The sequence below is a fragment of the Urocampus carinirostris genome, chromosome 17 (assembly GCF_059441175.1).
Source record: "Urocampus carinirostris isolate Australia breed hairy pipefish chromosome 17, RoL_Ucar_1.0, whole genome shotgun sequence".
Classification (NCBI taxonomy): Eukaryota; Metazoa; Chordata; class Actinopteri; order Syngnathiformes; family Syngnathidae; genus Urocampus; species Urocampus carinirostris.
The window spans coordinates 28,188,073-28,206,937 of NC_142365.1; the positions used below are offsets into that span (position 1 = coordinate 28,188,073).

The 18,865-nt window shown below is 37.2% G+C and overlaps 1 protein-coding gene across 1 annotated transcript in view; it reads left to right on the plus strand.

Moving 5' to 3' along the window:
* The window catches only part of LOC148349713 (uncharacterized), a 34,527-nt gene extending 16,769 nt beyond the window's left edge, over nucleotides 1–17,758 (plus strand). Inside the window, exons 3-12 of the mRNA XM_088321364.1 lie at nucleotides 531–638; nucleotides 4,147–4,351; nucleotides 7,138–7,374; nucleotides 8,790–8,896; nucleotides 10,053–10,200; nucleotides 10,284–10,336; nucleotides 10,422–10,519; nucleotides 11,648–11,819; nucleotides 12,170–12,367; nucleotides 13,765–17,758. Of these exons, the coding sequence (XP_088177490.1) occupies nucleotides 531–638; nucleotides 4,147–4,351; nucleotides 7,138–7,374; nucleotides 8,790–8,896; nucleotides 10,053–10,200; nucleotides 10,284–10,336; nucleotides 10,422–10,519; nucleotides 11,648–11,819; nucleotides 12,170–12,367; nucleotides 13,765–15,075 (2,637 nt within the window). The 3' untranslated portion in view covers nucleotides 15,076–17,758. The remainder of the gene's footprint in view (nucleotides 1–530; nucleotides 639–4,146; nucleotides 4,352–7,137; nucleotides 7,375–8,789; nucleotides 8,897–10,052; nucleotides 10,201–10,283; nucleotides 10,337–10,421; nucleotides 10,520–11,647; nucleotides 11,820–12,169; nucleotides 12,368–13,764) is intronic.
* Nucleotides 17,759–18,865: the final 1,107 nt, after the last annotated feature.

Here is an 18,865-nt window from a genome sequence, read left to right on the forward strand (position 1 = left end):
ACATATAATAAAAACAGGTTTTATTCATATTTTAAAACCAAGCAAGTTTTACTGAAAAACAACACTTACTTTTACCAAATATTACATATTTTTTAAAAGGGACACTGTGTATTATGTAGTGCCTCCTGGTGGTAAAAAAATATATATTTATTAAAAACACCAATAATAATTTGAATAATGTTCAAAAATACATAAACTATCATCTAAACATGCCTTTTTTAATGCTATAGGTTGAGAAATCTGTATTTATTTTACATAACCTAAGGCTCACCGAGAGGAAACTGACATGATTATCACAATCTTGCTGCTAAGGGTACCCCCCAAAAACCTCGTGAAAGGCTGGGCAAACAAATGAGAAGAAAAGTGGTGCGATTATAATACAGGGACATCTAGTGGCCAAATATTAGAGTGTCCCTTTAATCTAAACAATCCAATCAATTAACCCATCACAAAGGAATAGTAGTTACACTGATCTTGGTTCAATTCACCAAAATTGTTTAAGCAATCTTTCAATATCTACCTTGATGCAGGTAACCTTACTGTGGGAAGACCAGACACAGCACCACCTTCTGGCAAGTGCCCGACTCTACTTCTTGCCCGAAGACACGCCAAAGGGTCGAACCAGGGAGCATGGAGAGGTGGGTGAAAGGAAACTGGAAGGAGTCAGGGGGGCTCATTCAATACCATCATCGGCTTTGTGATCTTGAGCAGCAATATTTATTCTTTGAGGATCTTTTTTTTTCCCCCTAGAAAAAAATTATACGGAAAAAAACCCAACTATCACTTTTCGTATTATAACTACAAAAAGTAATCTAATGTAGACAATTAATTTGTTGAGGGTAGGTAAAAAAGGGAAACCAAGAACTACGTAAGGAGTATCAGTTTGAGATTTTTCGTGTGTGAGTATCTTAAACAACCATTACATTGCGAGTGCAGGTCAGTAATGAGTTGAGAATGTCTGGAAAAGTCATCCCTGTACGCCGGCAAATGAGTCCACCGCCATCTTAATATAATCAGCGGAATGCACCACGAAGGTCTATTAATAACTTCGTCACAGGAGCGTGGCCTCCAAAGGGGTTTTTGGGGAGAAATGGAAACTTTCCCTTTTTTTTTTTGTTTGAAAACGTTTATTGTTTTCAATTCAGCCAGAAGTTTTATCTAAGGAAAAAAACAAAGGTCAGCATATCTTCTGGAAGACCAGGGTTCTATTTCGATACTCCCATATTGTTTATTACTTTTAAAATTTTAATTTATTCTTTATTACGAGCAGAGCTTCTGGTAGGGAAAGGGAGTTCTGCAGAGGAATGGTGACAGACTGGCTGTCAGTTTGCATTTGCACCGTGACTCCATCCTAACATGCTATTTATTCACAGATGACATTTTAGAATGGCAGCCAAGTGTGACAAAATCCTAAAATAAAGTATCGTTAATGCCTAAACTTAAACGTCACCGAAGGGGGTATAGTAAGCAATCATATTAAAAATTGGACCGGATTTATTTTTCTTCTTTTTACATAGATTTTGCAGGAGAACAAATGTATTTGATTAGAGATTAATTGTTCTTTAAGTTTGGATTTTTAAGGGATAAATGATAATCACTGGACAAATATTTATCTGACAGATGATGCACATTTAATTGATCAATTCGAGTACAGACGCGCCCCGCTTTACGAACATTGTACTTAAGGATTCCGGCAGATACGATTCTTTTTTTGGGGATGTCGAAAAATATCTGGACATTGCTGTAAGTTAGATTTTGTATTGTGTAATCCGGCCTCTAGTTCATGGTTCATGTGTAATCATAACAAGGTGTACTGTATCGCAAGAACTTTGACGTTTTTATTGTTAAATATCTCGTGCATCCATTCAATATGGTTGGTGTAAAGTGTAAGGAAGAAGTGAGCCGTTTCTTTTGAAACAAAAGTTGAATAGGAAAGCTTGATGCATTTGAGAAAATGGTCGTAACGCTCTTTTGGGGCCACTTTTTACCACGGTGGAGGATCTCTTGAAGTGTAAGTCCCAAAAGTAAGTAAAACCTCACTTTATTTATCTTTATAGAGCATATTATTTTATCAAATGTTTATTTTATTTTTTGGTAAAAAAAAAAAAAAACAATACAGGTTACTTTACAAGCCTTAAACATACCTATATAAACCAATAACATATAAAATATAGCACTGAAGCAACTTACGAACGATCATCCGGAACCTAACCTGTTCGTAGGTCGGGCAGTGTCTGTTACATTATTTTGAGTGTTTTACTGGATCTTTTCACAATTAAAAACAAAAATACCGATCCACATAATGAGGATTATTAAAGGGACATTGTGTATTACTTAGCACCTCCTAATGGTGAAAGAAAAGATCAATAATTAAAAAGAAAACTATTAATTTAATTATTAAGCAAAAGGACATGATCATTTAAACATGCTTTTATTTTAGACACTAGTTTTATAAGAAATGTCCTTTTATTTTACATAACTCGAGCCTCACCTAAAAGGAGCTGACATTTGCCTGCCATCTTGTTATTGTGGGTACCCAAAAACCCCAAAAAGGCTTGGCAAAAAATAAGTCAATTGTGCGTTTTGTTTCACTTTGAGTGCCCATAGTTTGTATTCCTCCTTGGGATTTTTAGTACTTGTTTTCAATTGGAGTACACTCTACAGCGATAGGCAGTGGTCAAATAATACACACTCTTACTTTTAATTTTTTGTGTGTGTTAATACACTGAATAAAGTATTTCTAACTTAATTACTTGAGCAAGATGAAACGAAAATTTATATAACTAAGCAGAATTGTCTAACATTTTGTTCATCTTGGTAAATATATATATATATATATATATAATTCCTAAAATGAGAATAATCACCTGCTTCATCAAATAATTTTCCCCTTATATGGATTATTTTTGTCCCGTTACCAGAGCAAAAAACAAGTTAAACAAGAACAATTATATTTAAAATGTACTTCCAAAGTTGTAAGAAATGTTATTCTTAAACTATTAAAAAACAATAAAATATGATAAATATTATTGTTTTTTGTTTTTATTTTTGCTTGCATTCATTTTAAATGGTATTATTTGATATTGGTTATTGTATTGGTATTGGTCTATATGATACCTAAAATACAGACGCTACCCGACCTACGTACATGTTAGGTTTCAGACGATCGTTCGTAAGTTAAATGTGTTCGTAAGTTGCTTCAGTGCTATATTTTTTTGGTTTATATAAGTATGTTAAGGCTTGTATAAGTAATCTGTATTGTTTTGTACAAAAAAATGAACATTTAATAAAATGATATGCTCTATAAAGATAAATAAAGTGAGGTTTTACTTTTTTACTTACCCTTCAAGAGGTCTTAATGGCACTAGCCAATAAAGACCAGGCAAAGTTTGCAAGACGTGTCGGACGACTTTGATGGGCTGATGAAAGGTGCCAGTCAGTTAAACAGCCGGGCGCACAAGTGGCCACGAAAACAAATGCCCAGGCTCGTTGCTTTAGTGGCTTGTTACATTGAAAAGAAATGTGATAATTAAATTGGACTCTGAGGAAAGTCAGAAAAGTACACAAAAAAGCTGATCAGCAGCGGGAGCTGCCTGGATTTTTATCCCATCCGGGATTTGACTGAGGCGGTGTCGGAAGGGAAAGCTAACAGCCAGGCTAACAACTCGTAAGCCACCACTGCCAAACGTGGCTAGTCACCATCGCCAGATCCATCACCCATGAAACGGACGACTTGAAGCTACCACTTGTGGAAAACCGCTAAATTTGTTTCAAATATTTTTATTTTTTTTATAACACAAGTAATAAACAAAATATGTACAACAGGTCATTTGTACAAGGAGAAATAAAACAAACATCAAACAAAAAACAAAAATCCAAACATGAACCACAATACAAAATTAGGCGGTGTCTAGCATTTAAGGAGCAAACTAATATTGCTACATTTGTGATTTATGTATTTTAATCATCACAAAGAACTGGCAGAAGTCGTAGTTACCCGACACTAGCAACTGCAATTCTGTTTTAATTTGTAGATCTGTTGTTGTTACAGTCGTATACTCTGTTTACAAGAACATCAACTCGAGGTAGGTTTGCATGTCACTATGTTTCCCGAGTGATTCATTTTGTCCACCCTTATGTATTTAGGATGAGGTTCTGGCCGTGTCCCGAAAGATGGTGTTGCGGGTGGAGGACCTGGTTCAGTGGACGTGCACCGAGCCGCCAGCATGGAGCGGCAAGCCAAAAGTGGCCCCCTGTGTCACGCTCAACAGGCTTCATAGACCGCCGCAGAGCAGCGACAACGACAGCAGCAACGCAGCAGACTACAGGCCTTTGAAATACAAAAATGAAAGTAAGAGATGCAATCCACTCAGGAATTGTCATCAGTCACTGAATTTTAGATTTATTTTGTAAATATTTCTATTAAATAGTTCATTCACTTTAAATGTGTGTTCAAACACCATTATTTAAAAAAAAAAAAAAAAAATCTTTTGAAATTGAAATAAGCTTTTTTCATACTTAGGCAAGGGGGTGCAACTTATACTACGGTGAGACTTATTTTTCAAATAATTGACACATTTTTAACAGGTATACATTTTCATACTAAGCCGCAAAAGGGCGTTCTAGGTCTGTGTTTGTTTTTTTAACATTGCCTTTTGAAATTACATGTATGTTTTTGGAGTTAGATTGTATCAAATAAATTTCCCTCCGAAATGCATCTTATACTCCAGGTGCGACTTACATAATTCTTTATCTCAAGTCTTGCTCCACTGATTGCCATGATTTAGCCTTTTTTTTCTCTCTCCCTTGTCAAAACTCTGTTGGTTGTAGCATAACTAATTTAATCATTTTTCAATTATTGAATAAATATAAATAATACATTAGTAAAATAGCAAATTAAAAATGAACTATACATTTTTTTCATGGATTACCTCATGCTTTCTAATAATTTGTTGCATTCAATTGTTGTTATTCTAAATAAATAAAATGTGTCTTCAAAATATTAAATGCTTTATTTTAAATGTATTAATGAGCAAATATAATTGCTTCTATTTAAAGCGCCTCCTTGTGATAAAAAGCCACATTTGTTAGATAAACACAACAACAATGTTTAATAAAATCACAAGCAAAAATAGAATAACTACCATAGAAACAAGCATTTCTTTTAACACCTGTAGGACTAAAATTCTACAGGTACCTGAAAACGTTAAGAGGCTGGACAAATGTTTTTAAAGTAAAATTGGTTGTTTGATCACATTGAGTTTCCATTGTTTCTATTTTTCCTTGTGCTTTTGAGCACTAATTTTCAGTTGCACTACACCATATAGCAGCATGTAGTGGTTAAATAAGGCACACTGTCCAGCTAATAATCTTTTGTTTGGTTCATTTTATTTTTGATTGTCATTTTTGTTTTAAATGTTTTAGTTACGTTTCCATTGAGGAGTTACTAATTTGTTAAAAGAGGAAATAAATAAATAAAACAATAATGTGCTTTAAATGTGTAGAAAATGACTGCATATTTTTATCCCTTATTTTGTAAATGACACATGCCTTAATAAAATCAAAATATATTAAGAAGGGCATTTTTCATTTAAAGGCTCATTCAACTACAATCTTAAGACAAAGAAGGCATTTGGCTAATTATGTTTTGGTTTCATTTTATTTTGCTCTGTATGGATTAAAAATGTAATTTTGACGTCACCATGCAATTCAACACAGGTTGAAGCTAAATGTTCAGTAGACTTAGACAACGATACAAAATTATCAAGGCTCGCATGAGAAGCTCATTCGCAACTGGATTCTTTAAAGACATTAAGCTTGCTTTTACTTGGGCAAAAATGCTTCAAATGGACCCTGCCCTGGGGGCTGGGTAAGATAATTTAATGTCCTGGTGGTGTCATTATCTATCTAGTATCGTCATTGAAGACTAGTCAAGTCAAGTCATATTTATTTGTATAGCCCTTTATCACAAAAAGTCTCAAAGGGCTGTACAGATCACAATAACAAAATTACTTGTAAAAGATAACATGCTGTATAAATTATTTTTGGAGGAACAAAAATATGTTAAACAAAACTTCTAAAAATTAAATGTGTAACATGGTCTAAATAGAATCCAAATGCCAAATATGATCATCCATCCACTCATTATCTGCACTGTTTATCTTCAGTAGGGTCGTGAGGGTGCTGGAGCACATCTCAGCTGTCTTCGGGCAGTGGGCAAGGGACACCCTGAACTGGTTGCCAGACAATCGCAAGGCACACGGAGACAGACAATTCGCTCACTCATTCACACTTGGGGACAATTTGGACCGGCCAATTAACTGACATGCATGTTTTTGGAATGTGGGAGGAAACCGGCGTGCCCGGAGGAAACCCACGCAAGTACGGGGAGAACATGCAAACTCCACACAGGAGGTTCGATCTCATGACCTCAGATCTGTGCCGCACACGCGCTAACCACTGCGCCACCGTGCTGCCAAATATGATCATATAAATGATAATAATATTGTAATGTAAAGTTCATACCAAGGAAAAACACTGAATTAGAGCTAAATAGCTACTTAAAATAGTAAAAAAAAAAAAAAAAAAAAAAAAAAAAGATCAAATTTTGTCTCAATAGAATGCAAAAAAATGTATAAAGCTAGATAGATAGCTTGCTAAAAAGTTAAAAATGTACCAAGATAGCTAGGTCAAAAACCTGCACATTCTTTGCTCATTTGCTTCATGAAGCGCAATTACTGTATTGAAGTTTTTTGTACCACTAGGAGGTGGCAATAATTACACAAGGTCCCTTTAAAGACTAACACTGCTCCAAATTGTACACTTTAAGTGCTAACCTCCACTACATTAAGGTTCATTGTGTCCAAGATTCTCCTTGTATATTGTTGTAAAAAATGTAAAAAAATGAATAAAATAAAATGCCCAAAAATAATTTGAGATGCATCTTCTTCACAAAACAACATTTCTATTTTATGAAAAAATATGTTGCTGGAGTTGGGGTACCTTATGTACCTTATTGTGCATTGAATGTTTTTATACAGCACTTAGAGTTGTATTCCGGTGTCTGAAAAGTGCTTTATAAATGGGTTTGGACTTAGACTACAGGGACTAACTGTCTTACCATCTTTTGTTCTGTAGATGGCGTGGTTGAATGCCCAAGTCTAAGTGTTAAAGTCCTGAGCTACCCGCAGTACTGCCGCTATCGCTCACTTCAGAGGCGTATCCAGGACGGTGCCCGGGATCCGGCCCTGCAGGATGCCCATCTTTTGGCACTGGGCGGCGTCCGGGTAACGGCCAGCACCCGCTTGATGTACTGTAGGGATACCTTTGAACACCCCACCCTGGAAAGCACCGTCAGCTTCTCCTGGCAGTTCCGTAAGTACTGCCCTTAAAATTGGGCTGCAACCGTATATAATATTATATATATATTTTTTTGCAATTCTAATAGTCACCTAATCACCAACTGTTGAAATGATTAGTCCAATGATTGGACAATTATTATTAGTAAGTTTTTTTAATTTAGCATGGAGTTGATTCAATTATGTGGAAACATTTTTTAAAGATGGGCAAATAGATTATACATTAAAATCAAGTCAACTATTTTTATCCCAGCAAACCAAGAACTGGATCGTTAGCAGCAGTATAACATTAAACAAAACAAAAATGATGTGAATTTTGTGAAGTACATTCTGTGGTCAACTGCAAAGTCTGTAAGAAAAGAACATATTCAACAGTTTGAAATCAAACGATTTTCACAACTGACGTTTGTCGTTTTTAACGTTTTAACAACTGGCGTTTGTTCTTTGGGCTTCATGCACTTTATTTCAAATATGTTTGTCAGCCACAGACTGGAATAACTCAATCTCTTTTTTATTGTGAAATGTAGGTGTTAAAAATGTGCAATGCATGTCATCAAAACCATTTTGGCTTGAATTTTACAAGGCGAGCAAGACTTTGTTTTTTCTAACTGTCAAATTGTTCTCTTTAAGTATTCATACGTCACCAAGCTACCGCCATCATACGTACCGTAGTTTCTGAACTATAAATCTCTCCAGAGTATACCAGCCCAAAATGCACAATTAAGCAGGAAAAAACATATATAAGTCACATGTGGAGAGCAAGTCGCATTTTGGGGGGAACGTTATTTGATGAAAATCAACCCCAAAAACATACATGTTACACGTATGTGCAAACCTTGGACACACTCGAATACGGTTTTTCAGCAACGACGTAAGATATTAAGAGTTGTTAAGAAAATTCTAACATAAAGCATTCTTACCCGACAAACTTCAATACAAATGACTAAATCCGATCATATCTTCATCCTTGGTGTCACCTCCAACTCGTGACGATAAGCCGTTGCTTTTTTCCGGTTCGAAAAATGTCCACCCACCACAGGGCAATGTTGAAATCATCAACACAGGCCTAGAGTATCCTCTTGCGGTTTAATATGTAATAACATGCAAAATACGGTAATCTTTTTATCTGCTGTATCCTAGGTAAAATTCTCCCAAACTTTAAAAGTTTTAATACGCGTCTTCAATGAGGAAGCCACCATTTCGTATGTTTACGTTACTTATATTGGGCAGGAGCGATTCTCAGCAGAGATTATATTCATGTAGAGACGTTTCTCTTGAAAAAGAAAACGTGTTTGGCGACAATGGAATTCATTGTCGACTCTTTAATTTATCGATTTTTTTCGACAATGTCGAATAATAGTTGCAGCCTTTTTTAAATTCTGGAAATTGTTTTTGGGTCGTTTTAGTATGTTTTTTTTTTTTCTTCTGAAGGATGTCCATCTCTCAGCCTCCGAGGTCGGCCTCGCAAGAGACGAGGTCGTGATGGCATAGAGACACCGACCTCGGGCCACTCAGAATCCTGGATTGAGAGGATGAAGGTTTGTTTTTTTTCCCCTACCATTGGTGATAGTAGACAAATTATTTTCATCTTCATCTAGCGGAGATGTTTTCCCCTATTTTTAACTTCTTATAGGACGTTGTAACTTTTTTTTTTTCTTGCAGTTGCCATAAAAATGAACAGACATCTTTTAAATACTAACATTATTGGAAATACCTATGGAAAAATAACAGCACTCAGAGCTTGCTGGCTTTACCTGTATGTTTGGTAAATTGTTTTGGATTGTCGTAAATGCATTTTTAAACAACTACATATGAACACTATAAAGTATCTTGGGATAGCAACAAAAGACTTGCCTTTTCTTTGATCATAAATTACTTTATAGAGACTTTGTAAAAACGATTGTTTCTTTTATATGCACGGCGGACTATTGCAAACATTTTTTTGAAAAATCAAATAGGGAAAAAAATATTCATAGAAGTAAAAAAAATTAATAGAAGTCAACCAAAACATTTTTTTTAATGTCGAGATAAATGGGCAAAAATATTTATCAGGTAGTGCTTGGAGATAGGCATAAGTTGTAAGTGCAATTTTATTTCATAATAACACTGAAATGATATAGTGCACCATAAAAATTGTCCAATGCAAAGTAAATTAACATTAAACAGCAACTAAATTTGAAAACCCATGCAATATACATATTTTTTATAATCTTGTGCGCTGGTTTTGGGTGGTGATGGCCCTGGGAAAGAAACTGTCTCTATGCCTGTTAGTCCTGGTTTTAAGGGACCTGTAGCGCTTAACAGAGGGCAACAGTGTCTTTGTATTAATGTTTTTGAACATAATTGTTTTCCAAATATTTATGTATTTTTTAATATGAGTTGATCAGAAAAACCCAATGCTTTTTAATCAATTTGCATACATTGGACTTTTGGGGGGTATCAAAACGCTGCACAAAATGTCAGGGGGAACAGAGGATTTTTTTCAGATTCTGTTGTCTGACAAAATATGTGCATCATTGCAGCAGAAAGCTCCACTTTTTGCAATTTTAGCAAGAGATTTTATTAATGTCAGCTGGGATTACACATTGGAAGAAAATAACCACTAAACTTTGTTCTTAGTCTTTTCTCACATAAATATCTTTTTTTTCTGCTTCTACTAAAATACGCGCCACTTATGTTGTTGTTTTGTTTTAGGAAAACGTGATGGGCAGCGTGGAGGAGGGCGGTGAGGACAACTGGCTCCCTCACCCTGACGAACAGCTTTTCCTAGATGAGCTCTTTGCCTTCATGGAGCGTCAGGGCTCGCCTATCCACAAAGTACCCAACCTCGGCTTCAAGAAGAGTGAGTTTGGACAACACCCGACTAGTTTTTTTCCCCTTGAGGAATATGTCTGACTTAATTCTTTTATGTCTCGATTCCCTCAGTCGACCTCTACCTAATGTACTCTGTGGTGAGACGTCTAGGAGGCTACGAAAAGGTGACACACACTTTCAGATTGTTTTGCTCATTTTTGATATGAGAAGACCGAAGCCCGTGATAAGGCCAGGTTGTGTTTATTTTAGGTGACAACGGACCGCTTGTGGAAAGTGGTTTACAATGAGTTGGGTGGATGCCCTGGCAGCACCAGTGCTGCAACCTGCACCAGGAGACATTACGAAAGGTCTGACTTAAGCATAGATAGATAGATAGATAGATAGATACTTTATTCATCCCCGAAGGGAAATTCACATTACCAGCAGCATCCCTGAGCTGAGAACAGTACAATAATAAAGCCAAAAGAAAGCAATATACAAATACCCAGTGTGACGTGCAAATGCCCACTGTAGCGTGTTACGTGCATGTTTCCAAATATAAATTGGGATTCAGAATATTCATTGTTATTGTTAAAAAGGCCAAAGAAGCTTTGTTTGGTGCATCCATCTATTCCTTATCTGCACCACCTATCCTCTTCGCTGGGGTGCTGGAGCCCATCCCAGATTTCTTTGAGCAGTGGGCAAGGGAATCCCTTAGCTGGTTGCCAGCCTGTCGTAGGGCATTTAGAGACAGACATTTCACTTGCCCATTCACACCTAGGGACAATTTGGACCTGCCAATTAATCTGCCTGGCATGTTTTTGAAATGTTGAAGGAAACCAAAGTGCCCAGAGGAAACCTACGCAGGCACCGGGAGAACATCCAAACCAGAGCATTCATTCATCTAATCATTAAAACAAAATACAAAATCCACAGAATAAATTTCCATAAATAACCCAAAACACAAAAATGACCCGATATAAAAATTAAAAGTGCGGACATGGTATCATAAAAATTTAACAGCAGCATAAGTGCAATCAAGATAATAACGATGCTTGAACTGTTTTTGCTTTACAAAAAGTCCCTTTCTTCCACCTCAACTACTAATAGTTTTAAAATATAATAGAATTGTGTTTATTGTCAGTGATGACGTAGTGAACATTGTTTACAACGTCATTAGACATAGCCATCCAGAATAAACTTAATAGGAAAAATAAGATTAAACAATGTCAGCAAAAATATTAAGATATTTACAAGGTAGTGCTTGGAGCCAGGCCTAAGTTCTAATAATAGTGCAATAAAACTTCATGAGAGTAGTGCAATGAAAAGTAGTGCACTAACATTTAGCAACAACAGAAATTTCCAAATTTGTCGCACGACCCATATTTTTCAAAGTTTTGCACACTTATTTAGTCAAGTCTCAAGTCAAGTCATTTTTATTTGTATAGCCCTTAATCACAAAGAGTCTCAAAGGGTTGCATGTATTTATTCCTCAGGTTGATGCTCCCCTACGAAGAGCATCTGATAGCTGGTGGCATAGAAGTTAAAATCCCACAATTTACCCTGCCCGTGAAGCCGAGAGGCATCCGAGGAAGGAAGCCGCTTCCACGGGGCAGAAAACCTGGACACAAACTCAAAGCCAAGACACCAGCCGTTCCGCCTACTACAGTAAGAACGACACTTACTGTATTGTGCACCATCATGTAACATCTTTGTGGAAACTGTATTGAGTTAAGTATTCTGAATTTTTTTTTACGAGTGTGTGAAATATCTATGTAAAGTCTCACTATCCTCCTTGAAACTGAGGTTTCATATTCGTGTTTTTTTTACACAGTAACAAAAGAATAGTCCGTAAATAGTAAATGCATCAATTTTACATGCACCTCTTGGCAACAATATTTCCCATTAGCCAGACATGAAATCATTTTTTTTAACTTGCACCCTATTTACAAACAAAACGATTTTCTTGGAGAAATGTGCTGCCCCCAAATATAATACCTGTATTTCTACCTGCTCAGATCACCACCCCTGACGGCACGGTTGTGGTGGTGAAGCGAGGCCGAGGCCGGCCGCCTGGCAAGCGCAACAAGGCCACGCTGTTGGCCCAGGCCAAACTGCTTCCTCAGAAACGAGCAGAAGTCAAAACGGATATTCCCAAACCTCTCACTCCGGCCCGAAATGGCAATGAACTGGTGCCAAACAGCAGTGGCCAGAAGGTACAAGCTTGCATGGGTTTTAAGTGAATAATGAGCTCTAATTTTTATTGCTGGTAACGTGATTATAACCATTCCAATGATGCCTAAAGGAACTTATCTGCACTTTTAACTGATAGAGTGCTATATAAAACACGGGCCAAAAATAATTCAAATTATGTTTAAAACAGACCAATCCACGACTTAGATTACTGTAATCCTAATTTATTTTGTGTGTGTGTGTTGTTTTTTTTTCTAAACAAGTTATTTTAAAAAAAGGAGCGTCAAGTTCTGTATGGTTCTTTTGTGCCTTACAATATAGTATACTTTTGTTTTGTTTTTTTAAAAGAATAGCCAAATTTTTTGGCGTGTTTTGTACTTAATAACTTAGTTTTGGAGGGATGTTTTTTACAGTGTCCAGACATTTTGGGTTTGTTTTAAACTAAATGACTAACATTTGTGGAGTTGTTGGAGACAAAATAACTAAAATGGGAGATTTATTTACAGAAAATTTCCAATTTTTGCAATTCACAACATGCAAAACGAACATTTTGGGGGAAGTTTTGCGCTCAACATGTCCGAAACCAAACACATTTCAGTGAGTTCTTTGTACAAAACAACTTACCAAGGTAATTCAAATAAACCCAGATGGTATATTTCTTAGCTGATGACCCGAATTGGGTTATTTTGAACCAACTCTTTATTAAGTTTGCCAGCCTATTTAATGTTCTTACATGTGACGCCATCATTGGCCCTGAATGTTTGCATCAATTTCCAATAATTACCATATCTAGGTACACTTTTTTTTAACCTAAAAATAACTCAAAGCTGGGGTTCGCGTTTTACATACATTTGTGCAATTATTGATCCATCAAAAATATCGCTGACCACAATCGCAAAACATTGGATGCAACGGCAATCGAACCCAACTCAGGGCGATGCCTGACCACTGGTGATATAGAAAAAAAGAATAAAGTAATTAGATTTTATCTCATTATCACACTGTTTTTAGTCACGGTGCCATGGACGAATGTTAGCGAGGAAATAAAAACTCGTCCTGAAAGACATAAATGAATGCATCAAAGCACGATGAGGGGAAACAACTCTTTAGTGTATCTAATGATAAATCAGACTTTGAAAGACATTGAATAATTAGATTGTAAATTTGATGTTGGCATTGTGTTAATGGTTTACATTGTCAATAAATGATTTTAATTGTTACTACGAGTATTAAACAACGTCTTTTACTCACAATGCTTGGAATGAGCTGAGAAAAAGTAAAATAAAATGTTATAGTGATTTTTTTTTTAAATTAAAAATTAGGGGTGCATATTACTGTATTCACTAATTACTGTTATACACAAATATTATGCCACTCCAGACCAACCATTTGTAAACAATCTCCTTTTTCCTTTTTTCAGGTGGCACAGCCTCTACCCTTTCCCTCCGTGCAGCCCATCCAGCCGTCTTTCATCCCCATCAACATGCCCCTCACCCCGGACCTCTCCCCTATGTCTCCGTCCTTCATTCCCTTTCCGGCCAAGCCAAAGGAGTCCGAGGACCGTCCCGTGGAGTCTGCAACCCGAGCTCCAGGTATGCTGCTCTCCGCGTTGCCTCATCAGTTTGTGGGCGGATCCCTTGCTGGCTTCAGCCCCATCAAAGGTCTGTGTCCCCTGGACGTACTAAGGAACTGCGTGGGCTTCCAGAGGGTCATCAAGAGTCCGGCTTTGACACCTCAAGAGCCCAGACAGCCGCACACTACCATCTACACCCTCCAACCCAAAACTGGAAGCCTGGACACCCCTGTTCCAGGGGCGGACCAGCTATCGCCGCCACCTCGTCCTCTTCAGCAGCACCACAACCGGTGCTCGGAGTTTAACGCAGACGAGGAACTCCAGAAGGAAAGTGCCCACAACCCTGTGAACCGTTTCCCTCTGCCTCCCCTACGTGTTTTACCTTTAGACTTGGACTGCAGCGTCCAAGTACGACAACTGATGAGGTCGCGCCTGGGCTCGACTCAGTTCCAAACCTTCACTCGCCGCCTGTCTGAGGCTCTCTCCCAGGACCTGAGCAGCAAGCCACCTTGTTTGCCCATCACGCCACCGCCTGAGCAGGCCCTCCCTCTTAACCTCAGCAAACGCTTTCCGCTCAAGAGACCCAGCACGGACCCAATTGAGCTCAGTCGAGCAACCGCCAATGGAACAGAGTATGAGCCGGCCCCCAAAAAAGTAAAAAACGACTGCCTGGAACGTGCCGAGGACCTCAGCCAGAGCAACGGCCGCAATTGCCCTGCAACCGGGGGCAAGGGCCAGGAGCCTGGGACTAAAAACCAGGAAGAACCTGCGGACTTAAGCTCACCCAGCAGGATTAGGGCATTTCTGCTCGGTCTGCCACCATTCCAGGTGAAACTGGACGAGGATGTGAACGGGATAAAGTTTAGCAAAGTACTTCCGTCCAGTTCTGGGATGGAAGGCCAGAGGACTGTGGCGGTTCGGAAAAAACCCGAAGAGGAACTAACGGAGACAAGTACGCACAAGCCCGAAACCATAACCAAAAGGGTAGGACAAGTTGAGATAATGAACGAGGACATCGAGGATGAGGTGGACAAAATGGGGGACTTCAATGATCAGACCATAACCAGTGTAGAAAAGTGTGATGTGGACTCCTCAAAGGGGCTTTCGAGCCCAGGTCTGCCCCAGGCCAGTTCATTCGTCTTGGCTCAACAGAGCTAAAAACAAAAACATTGCTATCATCTACATTTCAGGGTTCTGTTAGTTATTTGCAACTATGCCTAACAGAAGGCCATCAATGTGCTCAGAATGTATTGATCACATCTATAGTCTCATAGACAATCACAAAAAAAATGTTTTTCTATCCAGTCCACCAAGAAGCAAAGACTCAAGAACACGAACTGCCACATGGCCCCAACCTTCCCATTCGTTGTTCAAAAGAAATATTGAATAAGATTCATGAATGGAAACAAGTTTAATGGCTATGTTATGCATATGGGTGATGCTATCCATCGATGCGTCCTGATGACCATCTGTGCTGTAGTTTTGTAGCTTCAAGGTTTTAATTCTACTCTATTTCTGTCCAGAGTTATTTTCTGAGTTTAAAAAAAATTCACCGGAATCTTCACATTATATGTATGTACATACAACTCGTTACGTGAGGCGCTCCCGTTATGTCGTGCTCATGAGTAAACCAGACGTTCTATTAAGTAATTCTTGAATTATCTCGCTTTTTGCAACACTACGTGCCTTAAGGGGCCTGCGATCATCGCCGGCTTCGCATCGCTTTAAAGGAGTACCTTGACATCGGGAAGAAAAGTTCACTCATCACGTCGCCAAATTTCAAAATTCAGAGCATAAATATTGAAGGGCAAACCTATTGGTTGGGCTTATTACTACGCCATCTGGTGGAGTTTTTGTCAGTCATGATATACTCAACCAGAATTTTTTTTGTGCATTGGCCAAATGAAATAAAATAGCCCACCCAAAGTGTTAAGTAGTGGACGCAATTATTACTGCTGGACACCTAATGCTTTTTATTTGTCGTTATTAAGCGGTTGCCATGTTATTACTGCGCCAAAACCGATATAATCTAACTTGCAAACCTCTACACACACACTACAAACTACATCTCAAACTGTTTTGCAAGAAAATAAAATACTTCCTATTTGTATTATAGTATCTATTTTTTGTCTGTCTGTTTGCTCTAGGCCTAATATATCACAATATAGGAGACAATTTTACACCAGAAATAAAATCTGGGTACCATTATATGATGTTTTAGAGCTATGAAATCTCTCTGTAGCCAAGCTAAAAGTAAATAAAAACAACTGTCATGTTATGGAAAAAAGGACGTTTTGAGAATAAATGTATTAAAATATTCACGTTTTATAAAAAATCAATCACCACAGAGTTGGGTAAAAAAAATGACTAACAGAACACTTTATTGGGTAGTTGGATTAAACGAGTGGGAAATTAACGGGTAAAACAAATATTCGACAAAAAAAGAGCAGCATAACTGTTGATTTCCATGTTAAAAAAAACTATTTTTAGATGTGTAAAAAGATCAATATTACAAGGTTATATGACAGAATGAGTTTTATTTTCTGGAAGCAAATGTTGCAGTGAAAGTATTTTAGAAGTAGTTGATTTACTGCAATTATTTTCAAGTAACACTATTACAAAGAAAATAACAATGTGCCACGCAAAAATAACGATTTAGAAAGGAAATATTACACGAATGACATTAAGTCTTTTTAACATTACAGTATTGTAATGTGGCAATTAAATACTGTAATACATTGATGAGGTTTGAATTTTATGCAAGAGAAATGGGGGTATATATAAAAGTTTAAACCTTAAACATAATTTAACACTACAAAAGAGTCTTACTACACTATCATCATAAAAAAAGTTGTAACTTACTACTAATATCAAGCCATCGTTTTTACAAAAACAATGTATTAAAAAGAGAGACAGAATTTTTTTTTAAAAGGAAAAAATTGATCAAGTCTGTAAGTATGCACAGCAATTTTGCCAAGTTTACTTTTTTGCATTACATTTTGTTCTTGTACTATTGATAGTACACTACTACTTCCGGTAATATTACAAATGTATTGCCATAAAGAGTCATATTGGGATATTACAAATTTGCTCCTAGCCTAGCATTTTGTCTATTTTTGTCCTTCCTTTTGTGACAATTTTTTGTGCCATTTTCTGTTTGTATTTTGTCCAATAACAAACGAGGAAAATGTGTTTTTTTTTTCTTCCTATATTTCGAGCATGTCACAGAAGCTCACCATGTGCCAGTTGATACTTTTTTTCCCCTTCATATTTTGCATGTTTTATGTTGCCACTCAGGCTGTGTTTGGAGGTGGGGATTTTTTTTGTAGTTTAAATTTCCTGTTTAAACTATTTTTGTTTCCTGTTTGATTATTTAAACATATGTTAGGTATTATTATTTTTGTTTCTTAAAGATTTCAATGTTTACATTATAGTTCATTCGTTTATAGTTCATGTTTGTATGCATGGTAAGAGTTGTTGATGTATAACCAGTGTTTTTGCACACTACCGCAACATCGAACGGCTTGTATCAATGGCATAGTACTTAAACATTGAAAAGTGCCTGATTACTTTGAAGCTAAGTTTGAGACGTTTAAAAAATGGTGTTGCTTGACTTGAACACTTGACCTGTGGCTTTTTTTTTAAGTTTTTTTTTTCTCAAGAAAAAAACGGCAAACTTGGAAAATTGCAGGAAGGCAAAACTGGACCTTAAAAACTTATCCACCGTTCGGGAATATTGACGTGTGATTGATTGGTGTGAAAGACGTTCATCAAGTTTGTATGATTGATTTAAAAAATTGTAATAAAGAGGTAAATAAAATGGCCCCAAAATTGAAAAGAACAGGTTTTCTACTTGTTATGCATTCGTTTATTTAAAAGGAAAATGTAATGTATGTATTGGAAATCACCGTGAACTTCCCATTCAAGAATGTATATTAGAGAAAATTGATGCAACGCCTTTCAAATGGCCGGATGAACGTCTCTGATCACGTTATCATTGTGCGACTTCATTTCTTTTTTTTATTGCGTGTGTCACCTGACACATTAATGTTGACCGAATCCGTTCACTTTGCTGCCACTACTGAGTTTCATTCTTGATTTTTCTCCGTACATTCATTTTGATATTTGCAGCACCAAGCTTGATTGCCGTTTTCCCCAATTAGTTTTTTTTTTAAGAAAAAGAAAAACATTTTGCAGTGTCAGGTACCATTCCATATTAACACACTGTATATTTATAATAAAAATATTCTGATTATTTTAAAAAAAGTGCCTTTTGAATTTGTTATGCTAGGCGTGTGGATGTGAGGAACCGCTATGAACTCTGGTTCTTTGTTTGTCATAAATTAACTGAGCAAGTATTGTTTTGCTTGTATTACCGGGCGCCAGAATCTGAGGAAGGTGCTTCAATTCCTTATGTCAAGTCATGTTTATTTGTATAGACCTTAATCACAAGGAGTCGCAAATATTTTGTAGTTGGTTTTAAAGGGAATCTGTATTATATTGCGCATCGTAAACAAAAATAAACTTCATTAAGAATCACAATATTGATTTCAATACGGGCATTACCTTGCATAATAAATATTTGATTTTTTTCCCCTTAATATATTGTGGAGGGCAGTGGCACTCTCACTTTGGGACTGGGGGGTGGTGAGAGGTTTTCTTCTTCCAAGGGGGGCATGACAAAAAATAATTGAGAAGCATTGGTATATCGTGTAGTGCAACTGAAAACAGGTGCTTAAAAGCACAAGGTAGAATACAAACTATGGAGTCTAGAGTGATCAAACTGAGCCAACCATCCATCCATTATCTGCACCGCTTATCCTCAGTAGCGTCGCGGGGGTGCTGGAACCCATCCCAGCCATCTTCAGGCAGTGGGCAGGAGAAACCCTGAACTGGTTGCCAGCCAGTCGCAGGGCACCCAGACAACTCACTCGCTCATTCAAACCTA